Raw genomic sequence first — 19858 nt, forward strand, 5'->3', positions numbered from 1 at the left:
AAATTCCCACACAGTACACTCGTTATTGTATATCAGAAATATAACTGAGGTCCTAAAAAAAAACCATTTTACTTTTCAATGACTGAAATGATTCTGGACTTCTCACTGCTGTAAAATGGAAGAATTTCAGTTTCCTCTGCTGCTCTTCCATCCTTGTTGGAGAGTGTAATAAACAAATGATCAAGCGGTGATTAGGGATGTGCCCAAAATTAGGAAAAGGGACGAGGCCTGAAGACTGTCTCCTGTACACTCAAATTAATCCTAGCCATCTGACTTAAAGTCAGGTTTTAAATCACTTCATTTTCCTTGTAAAAAATCTCAAAGTTATCTGAGAACTTCTGGGTTTAATATAAGTTTATTTCCTGGTACAAGACAACCTCATTTGAAAACTGGTACAGTAAGAAAATAAAAACAAAACCACCCTTTGGAATGTTCACTTACTTTCTCCTCATAGGACAGTCCTTCATGAAGTGTCCAATTTTCCCACAAATGCGGCAACATCTATCATTTGGGGCCAGCTCTCCTTCAGTTAGTACATCTGGATCAAAAAAGTACTCCTAGCAGAATATAAATACATAAAAACCTAAACTACTAATATCAGATCCAAACACAAAAACTAACCAGTATCAATCAGGGATCTTATATCTCAACATTGACAAATCATTATTTTTAATAATTATTATCATACTGTTTAAATCAAAAAATCTAAAATCACTAAGAGGTGTAATTGAGGACAGGTTTACCTGAATTCATTTTGCTTCATTCCTTTTCACCGTGCAGAACACTTTAACCCTACCTTTTTCCCCAGCACAACTCTAAACAAGAGCATTACATATGCCTGTGAGTCAGCTTCCTAGGACTTGGGGAAAACTGAGGCCAGGTAAAAAAAACTTCATTTTCTCATAAAAGGAAAAGGCTAAAACCTAAAAAGAAAGAAGCTATGTGTTGTTGCTTTGCTGTGGCTTCTGAAGGAAAGTATCAAAGGAAAGGAAAGACAATGGCCTGGATTCTAGCCTCTTTACCACTGTAATGAAGCTGGGTACCAGCAGAGGTGGCATCACCTGGGGGTTTGCACGACATGCAGTCTTGGGGCCCACCCAAGACCTCCTGAATTAGAATCTGCATTTTAACAAAATCCCCAGGTGATGTATTAGAACAAGTTTCAGAAGCAGGGTGTAGAAGACTGCCACAGCAATATCTAGCAAAAACTAGATGCAGAGATGTAATCAAATGCTGAACATGCTCACACATCTGATAACTTAAGATTCATTTAAAAAGTCTTAATTAGGAAAATTAATGCATGAGAAAACCCCCTTTATTTTTAACACGAAACACTCTAGTTCCTAGCCCCTTCCCCTTTTTTCTCACTGAAATGAATTTTTATAATTTATAGTAATTTTGTTTTGCTCTTATTGAGTGTGGTTCCATAAAAACCTGAGTATCAGGTTATATGAGGACAGATTTTTAGCACAGGGAGCACTGTGTCTCTCCTAGCTTCATTAAGGTATTTATTACTCTTTGCAAGCAGACTGGAAAATTTAGATTTTCCTAACTCTAGGAAAATCCACCCAAACTTCACTTCTGGCTATCTCTCCCTGTGCTGCTGACAAATGGCTTCAAAACAGCTATGTTTATGAAAAGGCTTTAATTGTGGCTAGACTCACCAAACCTTCAAGTGTTTAGGTTATTACTGAAGTAATGTATACAAATTAGGTGCTTAAAAGGCTTTTGGAACTGTTTTTTTGGTATTTCCAACAGACACTTACCATTTTTGAGGGGTAGTCCTTTGGAAATCCTTTGACTGGAATCCCAAATACTCTTCTCCCATTAATAAATGCTTTCATTATAAAATTTGTCACTTAGAAAAAAAAGAGTAAAGTCTCAATTAAATGGATTAACAGGAAAAGAGAAAGCATTATTATTTATAAACAAAGCAAAACTTACTTTTCCTTGATAATCCGGCTCCAAGATTATGATTCAAATCAAATGGATCTAAGTAAAGAAAATTAATGAAAACAAAAAAAAGATAAATAGGAAATACCACTATTTATACATTAAGTGAAATGTATGTAACAAAAAGAAAGTGTTACATACTTTAAAGTATTAAAATGAGTGCCTTTTTAATGAGCTTCAAGTCTATAATACAGCTAAGTGCTATATATTTCTAAATATATGCAAAGTTTTTCCCTAAAAGTATCAATCAAAAATGAGGATGTTGCTTTATATCTGAATTCTTAAAGAGTCCTTCATATTATGAGAAGGTGCTTCATTTTGGACAACAAAACACTATTTGGAAAAGACATATTAGTCTGATATCACCAAATCATACTAGTTTTAGAGGCATACAGAGGACACAAATACATTTAAAACATTTTACCACTGAATGTTCCTGCTAATTAACAGCCTTACAAAAAATCATTTTGGAAAATACACTTATTGGGACTTCCCTGTTTGTCCAGTGGTTAAGAATCTGCCTTCCAATGCGGGGGACTAAGATTAGATCCCTGGTTGGGGAAGTAAGATTCCACATGTTGCAGGGCAACTAAGCCTGTGTATCACAACTACTGAGCCCACACACTACGGCTACTGAAGCCCTAGAGCCCATGCTCCACAACAAGAGAAGCCACCACAATGAGAAGCCCTTGCACTCTCTCCAGCTGGAAAGTACCCCGCAGTCTCTGGAACTAGACAAAGCCTGTGCATGGCAACAAGACCCATGCAGCCAAAAATAAATAAATAAATCTTAAAAACAAAACCAACCAACCAAACAAAACAAAACCAAAGACAAGCAAAGGGAAAACAAAACAAAACAAAACCTTTTTTGAGGATCATCTCATTACTTAAGAAAACAGAGGATGTATACATTACATATAAGAGGAGTAAAGAAGTAAAAAGAGGCATCCTTCTGGTTGTCTTGTTATGTTTCTAATGTACAGTAACTGGGGTATACCATTTGGGATTTAGACCCACTATGAGTTTACTGGAGAGAAGCACCCTTCACTCAGTTTAACCCTATACTAATAATTGGTATAAGGTTACCTTTCTAGTAGGTTTGGTCATGCTTTCCTCTGGTGACTTTTACGTGTGTGCTATGTGGAAGTATTTTTGGTGTTTGCTTGGTGCAGCAGAGATGCTACAATATTAGTTACTGTACAAACACTACAAACTACCACCATTGAAATTTCTCGATTCTAGAAAAACTAGTCAGAAGTCTTCCTTCTAAGACAGCCTATTACTAATGGCTCATTTATAAAATAAAGTTAAAAGCAAAAGGTAATGAGGCCTCAAAAATTTTTTTAAAAAATTAATAATTGGCAGACCATAAGAATCCACTGTGATAATGGAAATGTTTAAGACAAAGTTCTGTTTTTAGCTACGGGATACTAAAAAGTTATAACCATATCCATAATCCATGGTCATCTGAATTTAATTTTGTAAGCAGTCACCGTATTTTAATAATGTCAATAAGCAGAAGTAATGACAATAGAGCATCTAAAGTAACACATTATTTAGGTGATTACAGTTAAAAAAATTATAGAAGACTAAAATCAACAAAATATTTAAGCATTTTCAATTCCATTTTTAAGCATTTAAACTCCATTTTGTCTTTAAAATTAGAATGCCACAAATTGATCACTTACAGGCGGAATCTAAAAAATAAAACAAAGAAATGAATGTAACAAAACAGAAACAGACTCACAGATATAGAGAACAAACTAGTGGTTGCCAGTAGGGAAAGTGAAGTGTGGAGGGGCGAGATGAGCTATGAGATTAAGAGACACAAACTACTATGTATAAAATAAATAAGCAACAAGAATATACTGTATAGCACAAGGGATACAACCAATATTTTATAATAACTTTAAAGGTAGTATACTCTATAAAAACACTGAAACACTATTTTGTACACAGGAAACTAGTATAACATTGTAAATCAATTATACAAATCAATACTGAACAACCACTGAAAATAATTTGGTGTATAGACAGAATAGAGGATCAAAGTAAAACCATTCAGTGTAAAAAGCAAGTCTCAGAATAATGACCACAAACATCTAAAAGAAAAAAGTTTATGTATATATAAATTTATCTGGGTACATACAAATATATATAAAGTTAATGCAAAAAATCTACAAAGATAAAAACAAAAATCCCCCAAATTGGAAATAAACAATCAAATACAAACACATATGGCCCACGAATCCTAGCATTCAGCATGGGCAAACTAAATGACAAATTTTTGAAGCTGGCTTATCTCTATAGCAGAGAGATAATTATTCTCCAGAACTTGTTGAACAAAGATAAAGGACTTATGGTGAACAAAGATTTTTGGATTTGTAAGAAATCCCACATGAAGGCATCAGTCATTAAAAAAAAAAAAGGAAACAGATAAGTCTTCCTGACATGGACAATAACAGGGCAATTGCTAGGCACGTCCTGATCAGTGGCTCTTGGTGGCTTGGGAAGAGCTCTGCAAGGACCAAGAATACCCTCAACAGTTCAATCTCTATATTCTATTCAGTTTTAAGTTAGATTTTATTAGTACCTTCAATAACAATGTATTTTGATGTCCACTGTTTCTTAAAAGTTGTAAGCAGACTTTTTCTCCTGATGCTAATTACATGTTCTTTAAAATCAAATTCCTCTGTGTAGAAACGAAGAAGTCCCAACCATAGCTGCCCAACAGATTCTGTATTTTTTCCATATTCTGGCCAATAGTTGGGCTAGAAATAGAAGGAACAAGAGATTTCATGCTCTATAGTAAAGTGTTAATATCAATAGTCATTTGTATCTTAGGGAATAAATCTGGATTTATTTTAATTAACTAGAGTTTAAATATATAAAAACAATTATAAAACTTTTCTATTTTAAAGTATCATTTACATGAGTTTATTAATCTCTAACCTATGACCCAGAGACAGAAAGTGCTCTGGGTTTTAAATGTCAAACCTCAGAATGCATGTTTGTGGAAGAATCTAGAAATAAATTTTAGAGCCTTGGTGACAACTAGTTATTATACCTCTGTAACTCAAGAGTTTTTCCAAATTCTGTAGGAAATCACAGAGCAAATTATCTGTTCATCTGGAGTAAAGCTAGTTAACCATTTTGAATTATTAGTCAGTAAAGAAATCCTGGATACAGTCCCTAGAAACTCACCTGGCTTAAAAAATATTTTCAACTTCAAAGGAATCATCTGTATATGCTAGTTTTTTTTTTTACTATCACAATATAAATAAATATAATGTAACAAGTGATAATATAATTGTTGACCATCTACACTACAGCACAGTATAGCTAACTTTCAGTCAAGGATGTAAAAAATCTTTACTATTAAAATACGTACCAGTTCATCTATTTGATCAAAAAAATAAATATTCCAGCCATCAACAAATATTTCAGGTTTCTTTTCACCTTTGTATATCTGAAATTAATTTTTAAACTATTAGTATGGATTACAAACTTAGCGCATTGATACAAAAACTTGTAGGAAAATAGTAAAAATTTTAACTACAGAACCACAGAATTTTAGAGAAGGAAAAGGGCTCAAAAATCATCCAGCTCTACAGATGACAAATACAATTTCCTTTACTAATACCTCTTGAAGGACAGGAATAACTGGTGGAGTCCTCTGCTGGAGAAAATAAAGCACCATGAGCGTATATGCGTATGACGATAAGCTGCCTCTAGAAGCATCGCCAATATCGCACATCTAGGGGTAAGGAAAAGGAGGAACAAACGAAAGATCACCGATGTCTTCTGCTACACTTACAGCTGTTCTATTCTCACTAAAAGTAAGGTGCTTCTAGAGGGCACTGATAAAAAATCGTACTTTTCAAATGCTAATATATGCCAACAAAACCAAATAAGACCAACCCCGCCCCCCCAAAAAAAATCAAAAAGTAAAACAAACCCCAACAAAGCTGTGGAACTATCAGCCACAAGCAATATTAGGTTATCATGTAAAATTAAGGTAGCATTTTAGTTTGTTCAGTAGGGCTTCTCAAATAGTTGGCTATGGTTCTTTAAAAATATAGGCCTATGTTTTCTTTTTTCTTTTTTAATTGAAGTATAGTTGGTTTACAATATTATATTAGTTTCAGGTGTGTAACACAGTAATGCAATATTTTTACAGATTATACTCCATTTAAAGTTATTACAAAACAGGGAACTGTCTGGTGGTCCAGTGTTTAGGACTTTGTGTTCTCACTGTGGAGGGCCTAGGTTCTATTCTTGATCAGTAAGCTAAAATCCCAGAAGCTCTGCGGTGTGGCCAAAAAAAAAAGTTATTACAGAACAGTGGCTACATTCCCTGTGTTGTACAACATATCCTTGTTGCTAATTTACTTTACATATAGTAGTTTGTGTCTCTTAATCCCATAATATCCCTGTCTCCCCTACTGGTAACCACTAGTTTGTTTTCTACATGACTGAGTTTGTTTCTTACGTTTTCAACAAGGTTTAAAGATGTAAAGAAATTTCCTGAGGAAATCTCAGGAGTAAGCATACTTACCTTTGTAAATACTTTCATAGTATAGCACAAATATTTCACTCTGGGATCAATGGCTGCATAAGCAGATAAGAGTCTTGTGTTATGAAGGGCCTGTTAAAAGGGAAATTATACTACCTTAAAGAAAAGTTTTAAGGTGAAATATTCTGAATAGGTTTACAGTGTAATTCATTTTTAAGATGAAGACATTTAGACTGAAACTAATATTTTTCCCCTACAGAGTAGCTTTACTAACTTACTAGATAATAATTACAAGTGACATCTGATCTCAGGCCACCTTAGTCTAAACATTCCTAGAAAATATGGGCTATAAAAAAAATCAGTTCCCTTTAACTCAACATAAGATCTGTATCCCTGCCTAGTATTCATATTAAATGTCCTTAGGGGCCAGAGAGGTTCCAGAGAGCCTCGAAAACAAACCAGGTCTGAGACCAAAGACACACACACACCCCCCACAAAGTTCAAGCAAACAAACAAACAAACAAACACTTGCCACTCTGACCTCATTTTAATGAATACTAATATTAACTCAATTCTGTGTTATATCCCCAGTCTCAGAACACTGCCAGACACTTAGTAAGCACTAACAACTACTAAAAGAATGAATATGATGAAATGAATGGCTTAATTTTACTTAAAGATTGAGTAAATTAAGAGATACTTCTTCCCCTTAATCTCCATAAAGAAAAAGTCTAGGGAAAATCTTACCAATGTGTTATACAAACTGATGTCCACTTCCAGCCCGCTTCTCAAATGGAAGAACTTTACAATTGGCACCTTTGCTGTTGTAATAGGCAAGATGTTTCTCAGTCCTAGGTTGGGAAACAAGATAGTGTTATTAAATCCAGCAGCAGAGGGTCTAAGTTGCTCTTATGTTCCAACACAGAATGAAGTAAACCTGGCTTTGGCTTGTCTCAGTGAGTCACTAAGACTAGTCAAAGAATTCTGGTATTAACAAAAAAGATTCTTTTGGCAAAATTTACATTTGTTAAACACATGAATATCTGAAGTACAAGAATCAACAAGGCAGCCACTGCCCTTCAGGAACACACTGGATCTTGTGTATGTGTATAGAGCTGTCAGTCTGATAAACTTCAAAACAGAGGAAACTACTATAGAATCTGGACTACGTGCACCCTACCTATTCTCTGTATGACTACTTACATTATATGAAGAAAAGCCCTACATCATATGAGTAATCATCTGAATGCCCAAAACAAAAGTTACTCATCATGGAGCTAGAAGCTATGTCAGTATAAGAGAAGAATCAGTGTCAACAGGAGAGAAGGATATTGCCTCAGCTAGGTTTTGAAAAACTACAGGCAAAAAAAGAGAAGGCTGAGGGAATTTACCAGGCAAGGAAAACTGCACAGGGAAAAGATAGCTGGCTGAAACAGAATGACAAGCTCAGGAAACCTCCATGGAATTGTGCAAGCTACAGAGTAGACTTGAGGGAAAGAAATAATGAGTAACAGGAGAAGTGGTAAAACTGAGAAGAGCCCAAATATGGAACAAATATATCCTTGGAGGCAAAGAGATGCCAATGAACTGGCAAAATCTGGGAAGAATCACTGACCATTGGAGGCACCTGGAAGAGAAGGATGACCCTTATAAAAACTGACCTGGGGCTGAACTACAATGGTGGCATGGGAATGCAGAGAAGCAGCAAGACATGTTTGAGAGCATCTCTAACTGGATGGGTTGGGGAAGAACATGTAGGGAAAAGGAAGGCTATAACAGAAAGACTCCCTGAACACCCAGATTCCTTTACAAACATCACCATCTAAGACCATTCACCCTTACCCAAAAGATGACACAGACCCAGAGAAATGAACATGCTTAGGAATATGCAGTTGGTGAACTGTGGAGTGGGAATTCAAATCTAGGTATGTCTGACTCTATTGAACCTAGTCTAGGACAGGCTAATTATCACTTCATTCATTTCAGTGATTCCAAGGATGTCAATGTCAACAACCAAGAAAGAGGATGTAGAAGGAAGAACAGCTAGTGGCGCTTGTAGAAGGGAAGTGGAAGAGAGAAAGATGTGTTTATTCTGGGTGCTGAGGTCCGAGCTCCTTTTTGAGAGAGTTCAATGGTGACATCTAGAAGGACAGATGCCTAGTGATCTGGAATTCAGAAAAAAAAAAAGTATGCAGATGAAAGGAATTTCAGCAGAAAAGGTCTGCATGGGAGACAGAAGAAGTCTAACTTATACTGATGGGGAGAAGGGGCAAGGAAGCTCCTATTTACTGAACATGCAGCAAGTCAGGCCTTGTACTGTATTATTTTTCTTAATCTTCAATCCTATTATTGTTGTTCCTGCTTTGCAGCTGAGAAACTGAGTGCTTACAATGAAGGTGAGTGACTTTTTGGAATCATACAGCCAGCAAGCAGGGACCCAAGATTTAAAACTAAGGAGTCTGATTTCAGAAGCCACCATTAATTACTTTGCTATGGTGGCTTTAAATTAAGTATCCTTTTTTTCCCATCTCCTTCCTAGATGGAGAAATTCTAGAATCTGACACTGTTAATTCACCATTATGACATTTATAAACCTGTCCTCTAGGATTTACTCACAGTACATCATCTTGGCTCCTATTTTACCATTCCAACAGCTACTTTTTCAGTGTCCTTCCTTAATTTCTACACTTATAAATTAAAGCTTGGTCCTCAACCTCTCTCATAATCCCATGGAATTGTTTTATTCTTGGCCTCTTCCTTCAAGGTTTTCAATACAAAACTGTTTCATTTTATTCTTAACTGGCAACTCTACGTTTCTAACTCTACTTTTCTAACTGCTTGCTGGACTGTTAACTTAGAAATTATAGCTTCATGGCAACTATCACTCCACACTGGTGTTCTCTGCAAACATTCCCATTCCCATTTCTTAGTTCAGATATCAGCCTGAACCCATATTTCCTCCTTGCAGGTTTTGAATCTAGGAAATTTCCCTTTGGAATCTCTCATATTCTTTTCCTTTTAGGATCACTGGCATCTGGTTAAGATCCTTCGGCCCTGTCCCTTAGACTGTATCTTCCCTAAGAGCATACCAGCGGCCTAAAAAGTTCTGCTTTGTGTTTCTTCTCTTGAACACAGTTCACATTTTCCTACTAGTTCCCACTTGAAACTCCTCTCAAAATGTATCAATCTTCTCATTGTCCTACAAAATCGATTATAGTGATTCTCATAGTCACATCCATGCATCTTTGGAATGACTTCTCATTTATCCTTTTCAAATCATGTTCATCAATATCATGAGATCAGAACAAGGCGATCTCTTCCATGAACCTCCCTTACCCAACTCTTTCCCCAAATCTCTCTCTCCTCAGAAGTTATTTAATACTTACTGTAGGCTCTACAAGTTATTTTAATAAATGAATACCACCATACATTGTTCCATACCCTATGAGAGCATCTTACCTTTGAGATCTGAAAGTTGTCAAAGGAAAGACCTGTAGACTTATTTTTCTATCCTACCTACATGCCCAACACAGTGCTGAGCACATAACAAGCAACCAATAAAATATGTGGGAAAACTGCTTTCTTAATCATTGCTTTCTAGCTATTATTCAATTTTTGCTCCATGCAATCTGTATTACATTATAATCTATATATAAAAGTCATTTTTAAAAAGTCATTTTTAGTCTAAAAATGACCTATTTTTAACATGGTTCATTCTTAGAAAGTATAGGTTTTTTAGGAGAAAGGGAAGTGATGTCTGCAGCTTAATCGCAAATGGTTCAGAAAAAAATTACAAGGAAGCAAGAGATAGGATGATAAATCAAATGTGATAAAATGTTAACAACTGGTGGATCTGAACGAAGGGCAGACAGAATTCTTTGTACAATTTTTGCTGATTTCCTTTACATATGAAATTATTTCAAAATCAAAAATAAAACCTACCTCACTATGAAATACCTAATAGTCATGGCAATGTAGCAATCTAGTTTCTTTGCATAATCTTCAAAAACAAAAATAAAAGCATATAGTTTTGAGAGGTAAAGTTCCCATAATGCTTATTTCAATGATCATAAAAATGATATCAAAGCACATTAAAAAAAATACTGATGTTCTACATCACTTTTCATTAGGAATAAAACAAAATTAAGATTTTTGCCCCTGTTATTTAAAATCACATGGTATCCTCTTTAAACTCCTGGAAATAAAAAATGCAAATAAAAGGGGTACTCCAGGTGGACACTTATGTGCGCATGCCCATGCTGTGGATTTAAATCTACTCTTGACCAAGATATAAGAAAGTGTTTTATGGATGGTCCATAGATTCTAAGTTTCACAAAGGCAAGGACCACATCTTGCTCATTTTCATTTTTAACTCTTAGTATAGACGTTTGATGTACCACATTTTAAAAGACTCTCACTGTTAACAGCATCCACAGCTACCTCTGACAAAGAGAGGCAGAAGAATATGTTAATGGCATTTCAGCTCTGTGCACAATTACAAAACCTGTACATTTTTTGCAGCTGTAAATAGTTGTTCAGGGTCACGCACAACTTGCTGAACAGCTGCAAATACAATCCATCACCCCAGTCCATAGCGCTTTCTGCTATACTTCACGTCATGGCCAGCAACCTCTACCTACACTTTGACTTACACTATGTTGATAAGGCAAAATGATTCCCAAAGTTTCCTGTGTGTATAGTATACATTTTGTCATGAAATAAAACCAAGGCAACAATATGCATACAAATTATAACCAATTCCTCAGTTTTTCATACTTAACCACACAGATTTTTTTCAAAGACACCAATGCTATAAATGTTATATGAGCCATTACACGGTTTCAGTCATTTGTAAATTTTAAGTATGCAAAACACTAATAAAAAAGATGAGAATATTTTTTAGATAAAGCTTATAGAGGTACCTGAATGCTTTTTGAGGACTCTTGCCAATTCTTCAATAGTTCTTACACAGTCCAACCCCTGCAACAAAAATGGCACAGACTGAATCAAAAACAGAAGACAGGTTCCTAAGCCTGTTTTCGTTTCATTTCCACCAGAAATAACAAAATTAAATTCAATTTGCTTTACATTCATTTTTCTTTTTTAGGTGAGCATTAATCCCTACTCATAGGAGTATCTTAAGGATATGGAAACCCTCATGCACCCTACTTACTAACTGCTCTTAGAAGAGCAGGAAAGGCTGAAATCAGTGTCCCCAGAAAAGTCTCTGAACCACCAAGAACCTCCAATTTTTTTCCTCTATGTGACAGAATTAATAAGAGAGAGCTTCTGTGGCCTGTCTTATTCATTCTGGGTAGATCTTCATTATAGCTTAATTAAGAGCTGATGAACTGCTTTGGGGTATGATTAAGCTCAATTATTTCTCCATAGGACTAGTCAAGCATATAACACACAAAAAGAAAGTTATATAGCAAATATGAGTAACATTTCAAATATTTAAAAACATTTGGGCTGACCTTTTTAACATTAAGTACTTTTGTTGGTTAGTTGGTTATATACTTCCCAGAATTTGGAATTTAATTTAGAAATGCCCCCACAACTAGTTTATTAATCATGTAAAAATTCAATGTTAATGATGTATAATCAGGTCATTCACATATTGGACCCAATCGTCCTTATCCACCTTATTCACCAAAGTCACGCCAGATAACCTGTGGCTATTTTCTTAAATCAGATGCATCCTCAAGGGACAAAACCCTGAAACTCAGAAAAGGCATAAGAAGATCCAGAGCAACAGCAGCACCACTGATTTGGATGTGCAGCATTTGGACTACTGTTGTAAATAAAAAGGGGATGGATTTAGTACTTGTTAAACTTTACACCTTTTCACAGTATTTTATATTTGACAAACGCCATCAAGGAGGCAAATCTTTTCTGCCTTGTGGGCCATATGGCCTGTTGCAAGGACTCAACCCTGGAGTTAGAGTGAAGGCAGATGTAGACCATACATAAATGAAAGGGTGTAGCTGAATGCCAATAAAACTGACATTAAAAACAAAACAAAACAGGCAGTAGGCTGTAGTTCACTGACTCCTGACATACATGATCCAAGTTGAGGTGCACAACAATTTTCTGAGGCAAAGGAAATCTCATTTCTGCATTAGAAATAAGCAACCAAAGATGGACAAGCCTGTCTTGAATCCAGTTTAGTACTCTTTTATTCCTGTACCATGGGCTTCCCTGGTGGCTCAGCTGGTAAAGAATCTGCCTGCAATGCGGGAGACCTGGGTTTGATCCCAGGGTTGGGAACATCCCCTGGAGAAGGGAAAGGCTACCCACTCCAGTATTCTGGCCTGGAGAATTCCCTGGAGTGTGTAGTCCATGGGGTCGCAAAGAGTCAGACACAACTGAGTGACTTTCACTTTCATCACTGTATCACACTGGCTGACTTCTAAAACTTCACAGAAAACCTTATGTGGGTGTATTTATGCACCTGAGTCAGCCTGGTGGCTATGCCAAAGGGACACTGGAAAGGCTAGTTTGGCGTTCTAGAATTCCCAGATATCGCTTTCATATCCACTTTGTATTACAGGTTGGAAGCACAAGCCTTTCTACTCCTCACATTCACCTCTATAAACTTTTTTTTTTTTTCCTCTATAAACTTCTAATGTATTTATCTGCCCAGACAGATTATGCCAAATGGCATACTCCATATGATATACCCTGATAAATTTGGAAAATACCATGCTGAATTGTGAATCAAGATTGTCGAAACACGCCACAGCAAATACAAGTTTTATGTGGTTACTGTACCTCAGCAGTTTCAAGTCCGTTAATTGTCATGCAGACATCAAGGTCACTCTGTTTGAACCCAAATCCATTTTTGGAGGAGCCAAACAAGCTCAATTTAGTTCCTGTTAGGGATATATGAAAAGTAACAACTAACCTGAGTACATTTAATTTTCTGACCACAGCAACTCTCTTATGAATCAAAAATACTCAGTTACTAAATGTTCTATAATAATCTCATAATAATTATTTTCTTTTATTAACTAGTCTTTTATTATAAATTACTTCCTTGCAAAATTTACTATAAATAAATACAAGCTATAGAAGACATGAAAGATTATCAAATGTCACTTTATTCTTAGATGCAAGGACATTTCAAGGAAAATGTGGATCACCTCAGCACATTTAATAACATAAGCGTACTACTTTCTAAATAAATTTACTTTTTAGAGGTCTGAACCTTGACGCTCAACTAATAAATGAAGTTCACGTGTATCTGCTAAGTGGAATACTACACTGCAACTGTCTTCTCTGTTGGCAAACTAGGACTGGACAGACCTAAAACCATCCTAGGAGTATCACAAAACAAAGAAGCCCTGGTCCCCACCATCACTGCAGACTGCTTTCTTATGCTCAAAGTTAATGTTCTTATTAAAGCTAAACAATTATTTACCTGGAAACTCCTGCCTTATGAAATTTTCTAGGTTTTGCCGAATATGTTCACGAGCCTGATCTTCTAGAATAGTTGGAGAAAAATCCTCTGTTTAAAATAAACAGATACATTCAGAAACAAAGATTGTTCACATTCTCTGAAAAGTATTTTTCAATAAACCTAGTTAGCTAAAGAAAAAAAACCAACCAAACCCTAAATTTTGTGTCTTCTCAGTAGACAGTATTAAGCAACGTACAATAAAGATGCCTTTTTCAAAGAGTCTATCACCAAGAACTGTTCCTGAGATGGAAACCAGTCTGCACAAGGGTTCTGTTCCTGGGTTTCATAGAGGCCCAGAGCCTGATAAAGGCAGAGTGTGAACGTAACATTTTGTGAGTATGTATTTATACATATATATAAAACACATTTTATAGGTGTGTGTGTGTGTGTATATATATATATATATTTATTCACATTTTCCCCCCTAAGGAGAACTAATAGTTTTCTTTCATCACTTACTCTCTCCAAAGAGATTTGAAGAACAAATCTCTGATTAAGAACAAGTGACTTATGGCACAGACAGACATCTTAACATGCAGCAATGTGATGTCATAATTTTCCACTCTTAGCAGCTGCATGCCTCTCCATCAAATGGTTTTCCTTGTAGAACTTAAAGCTCTGCACACCAACATTCCCCCAAACTGATGTTCCTTAAAGGTTATTAGCTAACATTAATGAAAAAGTATTCTAAGCTCAAATTTTAGAAATGTTAGATAAAGGAGTTATTAAATAAGCTTATTACCTAAACATTTCCAGCCTTTATTATGCTAATATGCCCTGAAAATCTCTTAAGGGAGGGGGCAGGATATACAGTTATTCCCCCTTGACCTTTGGAATACTTCTTGTTACTAAATACTATTAATGGCAGGTACCTAGCAAAGCATTTCAAGGAACACCAGTTAGGAAATGATAGTACTCCAATCATAAGCCTTAAAAGATTCTCCTTCCCTGTCTTTCTTTAACAGGTACTTATTGCATGTCCCAAATGGAACATGATACACAGAGTACTATGGATACTCTGACAGACAAAGCAAAAGACTTAGCCTGGATAATGAAGCTAATGGGTTAGTGAATCAGATTAACTCTTGAGAAAACATTAATTTAATATTTTGACAAATAAAAAGAAATGTTAATAACTTACTGTAACACTGAATGCAAACTTGATCTAAGATATTTGAAAATTTGGGTGTTAATGGTGGCAAAGGTTCCAGCTGGATTCTTTTGAAGTCTTCAGGACAGTCCTTCTTTAGATGACCCTCTCGTTTGCATAAACTGCAAACTACTGTAGGAGACTGCAGGAAGATGGCAAAGCAAAACAAGATTTAAATAAAGGAGCCTTGAATCTTTATTCCGAAGTACACATCCTCCACCTCACATTCCAAAGGAATGAAAATATAGTGGCATGGCCACTCCAAACACACTCAGGAGAAAAAGGTAGTTATTTTGACTACCAACAGCATTTCTTTTCTCCTCTGCAAATTCCCAAGAGATTAATGAGGGCAGTGGACCTTGTGGCTGCACTGGAGTGAACCACTACTCAGACAGGTGAGAGCCCTGGTTTAGTACATGAAAATCCAAAGTACATGCATTAAAATTCTTTCAAATCTCCTGGTTCCATGTATAGAAGTGGCACTGATTACCTTGCCTTTGGTGAAGATGAGTTTACTAAATTCATAGAAGAAATCAGACTGGTCCACAGTTGAATTTTCCTCACATACACTTTCTTCTTTAAGGCTGATTTTATTAAGTTCCACTAGTAGATTTCCATCTACATGGTGTTTTCCACATTCTTTCAAGTCTTCATACTTAGCAGATCCATCTAATTCCACATCCTCTTCAGACAGGGCATCCTCATCCCCTGATCCAGTGAAGGTGTTGTCTAATTCATCTCCATTAGCAATGTCATCCTCATCTTCCCTTCGGGAAATGGAGAGCCGGGGTTCTTCTTCCTCCTCCTCATCCTCCTCTTCCTCATCAGAGTGAAGGATTCCTGATATCTGGCTCTGTCTTGAAGGGGTAAAGTGGCTTACAGCATCTCCAAGTTCACTGGTACCTTCTATGCTTTCTTCATCAACATCAGCCTTGGCATAGGAAGTAGGAAATTCATCATACTCTTTAGCTACAGGATTTCTGAAGCCTTCTAGATCCAAAGTGGTATCTGTCTCCTTATTTCCTGGGCTGCCACAGGTGACAAGCGCTCCACACTTGCTACTACTTAAAGCTTGATCATCAGCAGTCAAAGGATGCTTGCTTTCCTTTCCACTTTTTTCTTTCTTATTTTTACTTCCTGTTTCTTGATGATGTACTTCAACGTCCTTAGAGTCACCAGAACTGACTTTTGCCTTAATACAGTCAGAGTTTTCCAAGTGGACACTGATGTGTGAGTTTCCCATTTTCTCTGCTGATGGGCTTTCAAAGTTTTTAGTGGTCTCTTTAAGAGTAAGTGGCTGTGCCTTGCAGGTGTTTGCAGTTGAACTGGCAGCACCAGAACCTTGAGCCAAAGCTGAGTTTTTGAGTTTATCACCTTTCGCTTGTACCTCTGGATCGTGTTTTGCTATTTCTTTAGAACATTCAGAAGTACAGCTGACAGTACTCAGAGGCTTTGGAAGACTGGATTTCGTAACTTTGTGTGGAAGAGCAAAATATTTATATGTTGTCCTTAAACAATGAAGTATATATTCAAACACAGGTTGATTATTTAGGGTCCTTGCCACATTTCTTTTTACAGAGTAGGGATCTGTAATGAAAAAAAAATCCACTACTTCACACATTTCTATTTTACGTTTTAAAAACCAACCTGCTACATAAAGACAACAAATAAGTAACAGTAGAACTTATCATTTATCTCATGTGCTTTTTTAAAAAACTGGGGATGGGAAGTAAGAAGATACAGTTTTAAAAACAAAAAGAAATGCTTTCTTAAACATCTGCTCTATGAAGAGAACCCATTCTATTCAAAACCATTTCCCCTTCCCTACTCTGTCCTGTGACTGTGGAGGTAAAAAAAAAAAAAAAGTCATCAGTGTGGCTCTCATGCCCTCGGGAAGCGGGGTCTTCCCTCCGGGCTCTGCTGAGTGCTCTGCCTCCCCACTCAGCCAGGCCCTGCGGTTTGTAGAGCTTACCTCCACTCTTCTGCCCTGGGAAGCCCCATCACTGAACTGGCTGGACTGAATTCAGGGGCGAGAGGGAGGCACCAGGAGGAGACACCACTTCTCTCAATCTTTTCTCCTCCCCTAGAACTCCAGCAGGTTAGGCAATTGGCCAGAAGAGCTGAGCCAGAGAAACTGCAGGGGAGGGTTTAAAAATGTGAGATCCCCATGACTGCACACAGAATTTATGCAAAATGCAAAAAACCCTCTTATGCAATATAAGGCTTGAAAAAAATCAAGCAAAAATAAGAGAATTCCATTTAGGAGGTTCTTTAAATTATTTTAAGGAGGAGAATTAAGATTTCTAGAGGGGTTCCCATCTCCTGATTTTGTAAAGCTGACAGGAGCTCGTCCATTTAGGGGAGTCTACAGGGCACACCAGTATGTCTTTCATATAATGGTTTCAGCTAAATAAGACTTAACTCATTTAAGAGCTAAGTGTTTTTAAAGAGAAAGGTGTTTTTATGAATAAGTTCTAAATATTACTGCAGGTATTCCAAAAATAAACTCTCTCCATGGAGAGAAATTTAATAAAGAATGCTGTTTTTTATGAGAAAAGGTATTTTCCTCAACCTCTGAAAACTAAACAACATCAGTAACAATTCATGAAAGGACTGAATCTAAAGATTCAGAAATGAGAACAGCAAAGAGGAAAGGGGGATTTACATGTCACTTGGAAAAGACTTTTTAAGCATTTAAAGTTATTAAGCAATTTACAAAGAAAATAAGGACACAGACAGCTATTCCTTTTAGTTGCATAAATAATTAAGATTTTTTATCACAGCACTTAAAAAACTCAGATGAACAATTTGGTCCCTTGGAAAGATCTACTGTAATGCATGCAAGATTCTTGCTATCTACTTCACCTTTGGGGTCAGGCCTACCTTACATGTAGAAGCTGAAAAAAGACTGAAATAAAAAGCATGCTGTTAGACTGATACCTTAAAAAAAAAAAAGGCAGGGTGGGGATGGGGATTAAAGATAAATATTTTGAGATACCTTCAATGGCAATGCGTTTTTTGGGCCAATCCTTTGATTCACGAGATATCGATTCTTTGACACGGATACTTATCACTAAATCAGCCAAATTAAATTCTAAAGCATAGAATCGAAGCAATTCTACCCAGAGTTGCCCAACTGGTACTGAAGGCTGCTGTTTTGAATCAAATATTAATGATACCTATTAACAGTAAAGAGAAAATATACAGGTTATTTCAGATGTCAGTACAATCTGAAAAATCAGTGATCTTCAAGCATCAAATTAAATATATCCTGAAAACCTTAGCAAAGATATGAATCGGCAATCTATCTTGATAAATCACATTCTAGGTTCTATTTTGATTGTGAGAAAACAGCATTCCTTCACTGAATTCTGGGATTAAAGTTATGTTAACACCTAGTCAGTACCATAGGAATAGACAGGCAGCACATAACCAGGCAGCACTTCTAATTTTGAAGTCTTAAGGGCAGGTGGCGAGAACTGGGCTTCACTGCTACTCCTCTCAGCACTGAGTTCTCCCTGTTCCTGCCGCCGGAGGGCGCCTTTATGCCGTTAAGACACAGAAATGGACTGCAGTTGTTTGCAGAGAGTGGAAGGAAAAATGCTCCTCTCACTTGTTTTGAGAAGTTACATTAAGTTCATTGGTTCTTCCAGCAGCAACTGATTTTAAAGTCGAATAAATAACCCTTGATTTCAGAAATTAATACAAGTTTTCCACTCACAGACTCATGATAAGATGTGACATACTGTGATACAATAGAGTGGAAAGTTCAAACGACTTAGAAAAGAAAAAGAGGGTCCAAATACTGACTTTGTCACTTCACAGGTTTTGACTGCTTCATGACTTAGCTTCTTCATTCTCGGACTGGCAGTATAACTCAGAAGCGAAGAGAACTGGCTTTTGAATGGGACATGCTAAGCTTTCAAATCCAGCTCTTCCATTTACTAGCTGTGTCTGATCCTGGTGATGGTATATAAGCTGTCTAAGCCTCAGTTTCCTCATCTGAACAATGAGGATCATAGTACCCACCTCATAGGGCTGTTGGGAGGACTGAGTGAGAGAGAGTCTGTTAAGAGCTTAGCACAGTGCCTGGCACACATGTTCAAAAAATGGTCGCTATCATTATCTGCAGAGTAGGGATGATACCACCTATAACACAGGATAGTTATGAGGATTAAATCAGAAACAAGGGAAAGCATCTGGTAGACTGGTTGCTGTCTGTATTTTTTCATTTAGGTATAGTCTTTTTAAATACAAGAAATCCATTTATCATTGAAACCATGTCACAACTGTAAGATGCTCTTAAGACGTAATTAATTCAACTCCCATATGCTACAAGAGAAGGAACTGAAACCCAAAGAGTTTATGTGGCTTGCGTGGCAAAAGAACAATGTCTCCTGATCCCAGGCCAGTGCTCTTTCACCACACTATGCAATGTCAACACTGTCCAGACCTCACTTAATTTTAGAAGTGGCAGCATGATTCATCTCTGCAATTAGCATTCAAATGCAAAGATAAAAGTATTTAAGCGGTCTTTCAGCAGTAGCCTTTCCTTCTAGGGTATACAAATTTGCGTCCAATTGCACTTTAGTATATCAAGATTCAAAATAAGTGGTGTGGTCATAGATTTATTCAGTAAATCTCAACACAAAGGTTCTGTGAAATAAGATAAAGTCATCAGGTGGATTTACAAACTAAACCTGATTAAAAATGTAGTTGTTCTGGTCCCACAAACAACAGTTGAGGACATGGAGAAAACCCCAGAAATGGAAAATTC

General features: G+C 36.6%; 1 protein-coding gene across 1 annotated transcript in view; it reads right to left on the reverse strand.

Annotated features, from left to right (window-relative positions):
- TUT7 (terminal uridylyl transferase 7) overlaps positions 1–19858 on the reverse strand; it is a 58147-nt gene that overhangs the window by 15415 nt on the left and 22874 nt on the right. The window contains exons 12-25 of the mRNA XM_068973669.1: positions 18080–18260; positions 15572–16668; positions 15073–15223; positions 13893–13979; positions 13244–13344; positions 11392–11449; positions 7217–7320; positions 6512–6601; positions 5597–5710; positions 5345–5422; positions 4547–4724; positions 1945–1992; positions 1767–1858; positions 442–557 (exon numbers count right to left, since the gene is read on the reverse strand). Of these exons, the coding sequence (XP_068829770.1) occupies positions 442–557; positions 1767–1858; positions 1945–1992; positions 4547–4724; positions 5345–5422; positions 5597–5710; positions 6512–6601; positions 7217–7320; positions 11392–11449; positions 13244–13344; positions 13893–13979; positions 15073–15223; positions 15572–16668; positions 18080–18260 (2495 nt within the window). The remainder of the gene's footprint in view (positions 1–441; positions 558–1766; positions 1859–1944; positions 1993–4546; positions 4725–5344; positions 5423–5596; positions 5711–6511; positions 6602–7216; positions 7321–11391; positions 11450–13243; positions 13345–13892; positions 13980–15072; positions 15224–15571; positions 16669–18079; positions 18261–19858) is intronic.

This window comes from Capricornis sumatraensis, chromosome 6, assembly GCF_032405125.1.
Source record: "Capricornis sumatraensis isolate serow.1 chromosome 6, serow.2, whole genome shotgun sequence".
In the NCBI taxonomy this organism is placed as follows: Eukaryota; Metazoa; Chordata; class Mammalia; order Artiodactyla; family Bovidae; genus Capricornis; species Capricornis sumatraensis.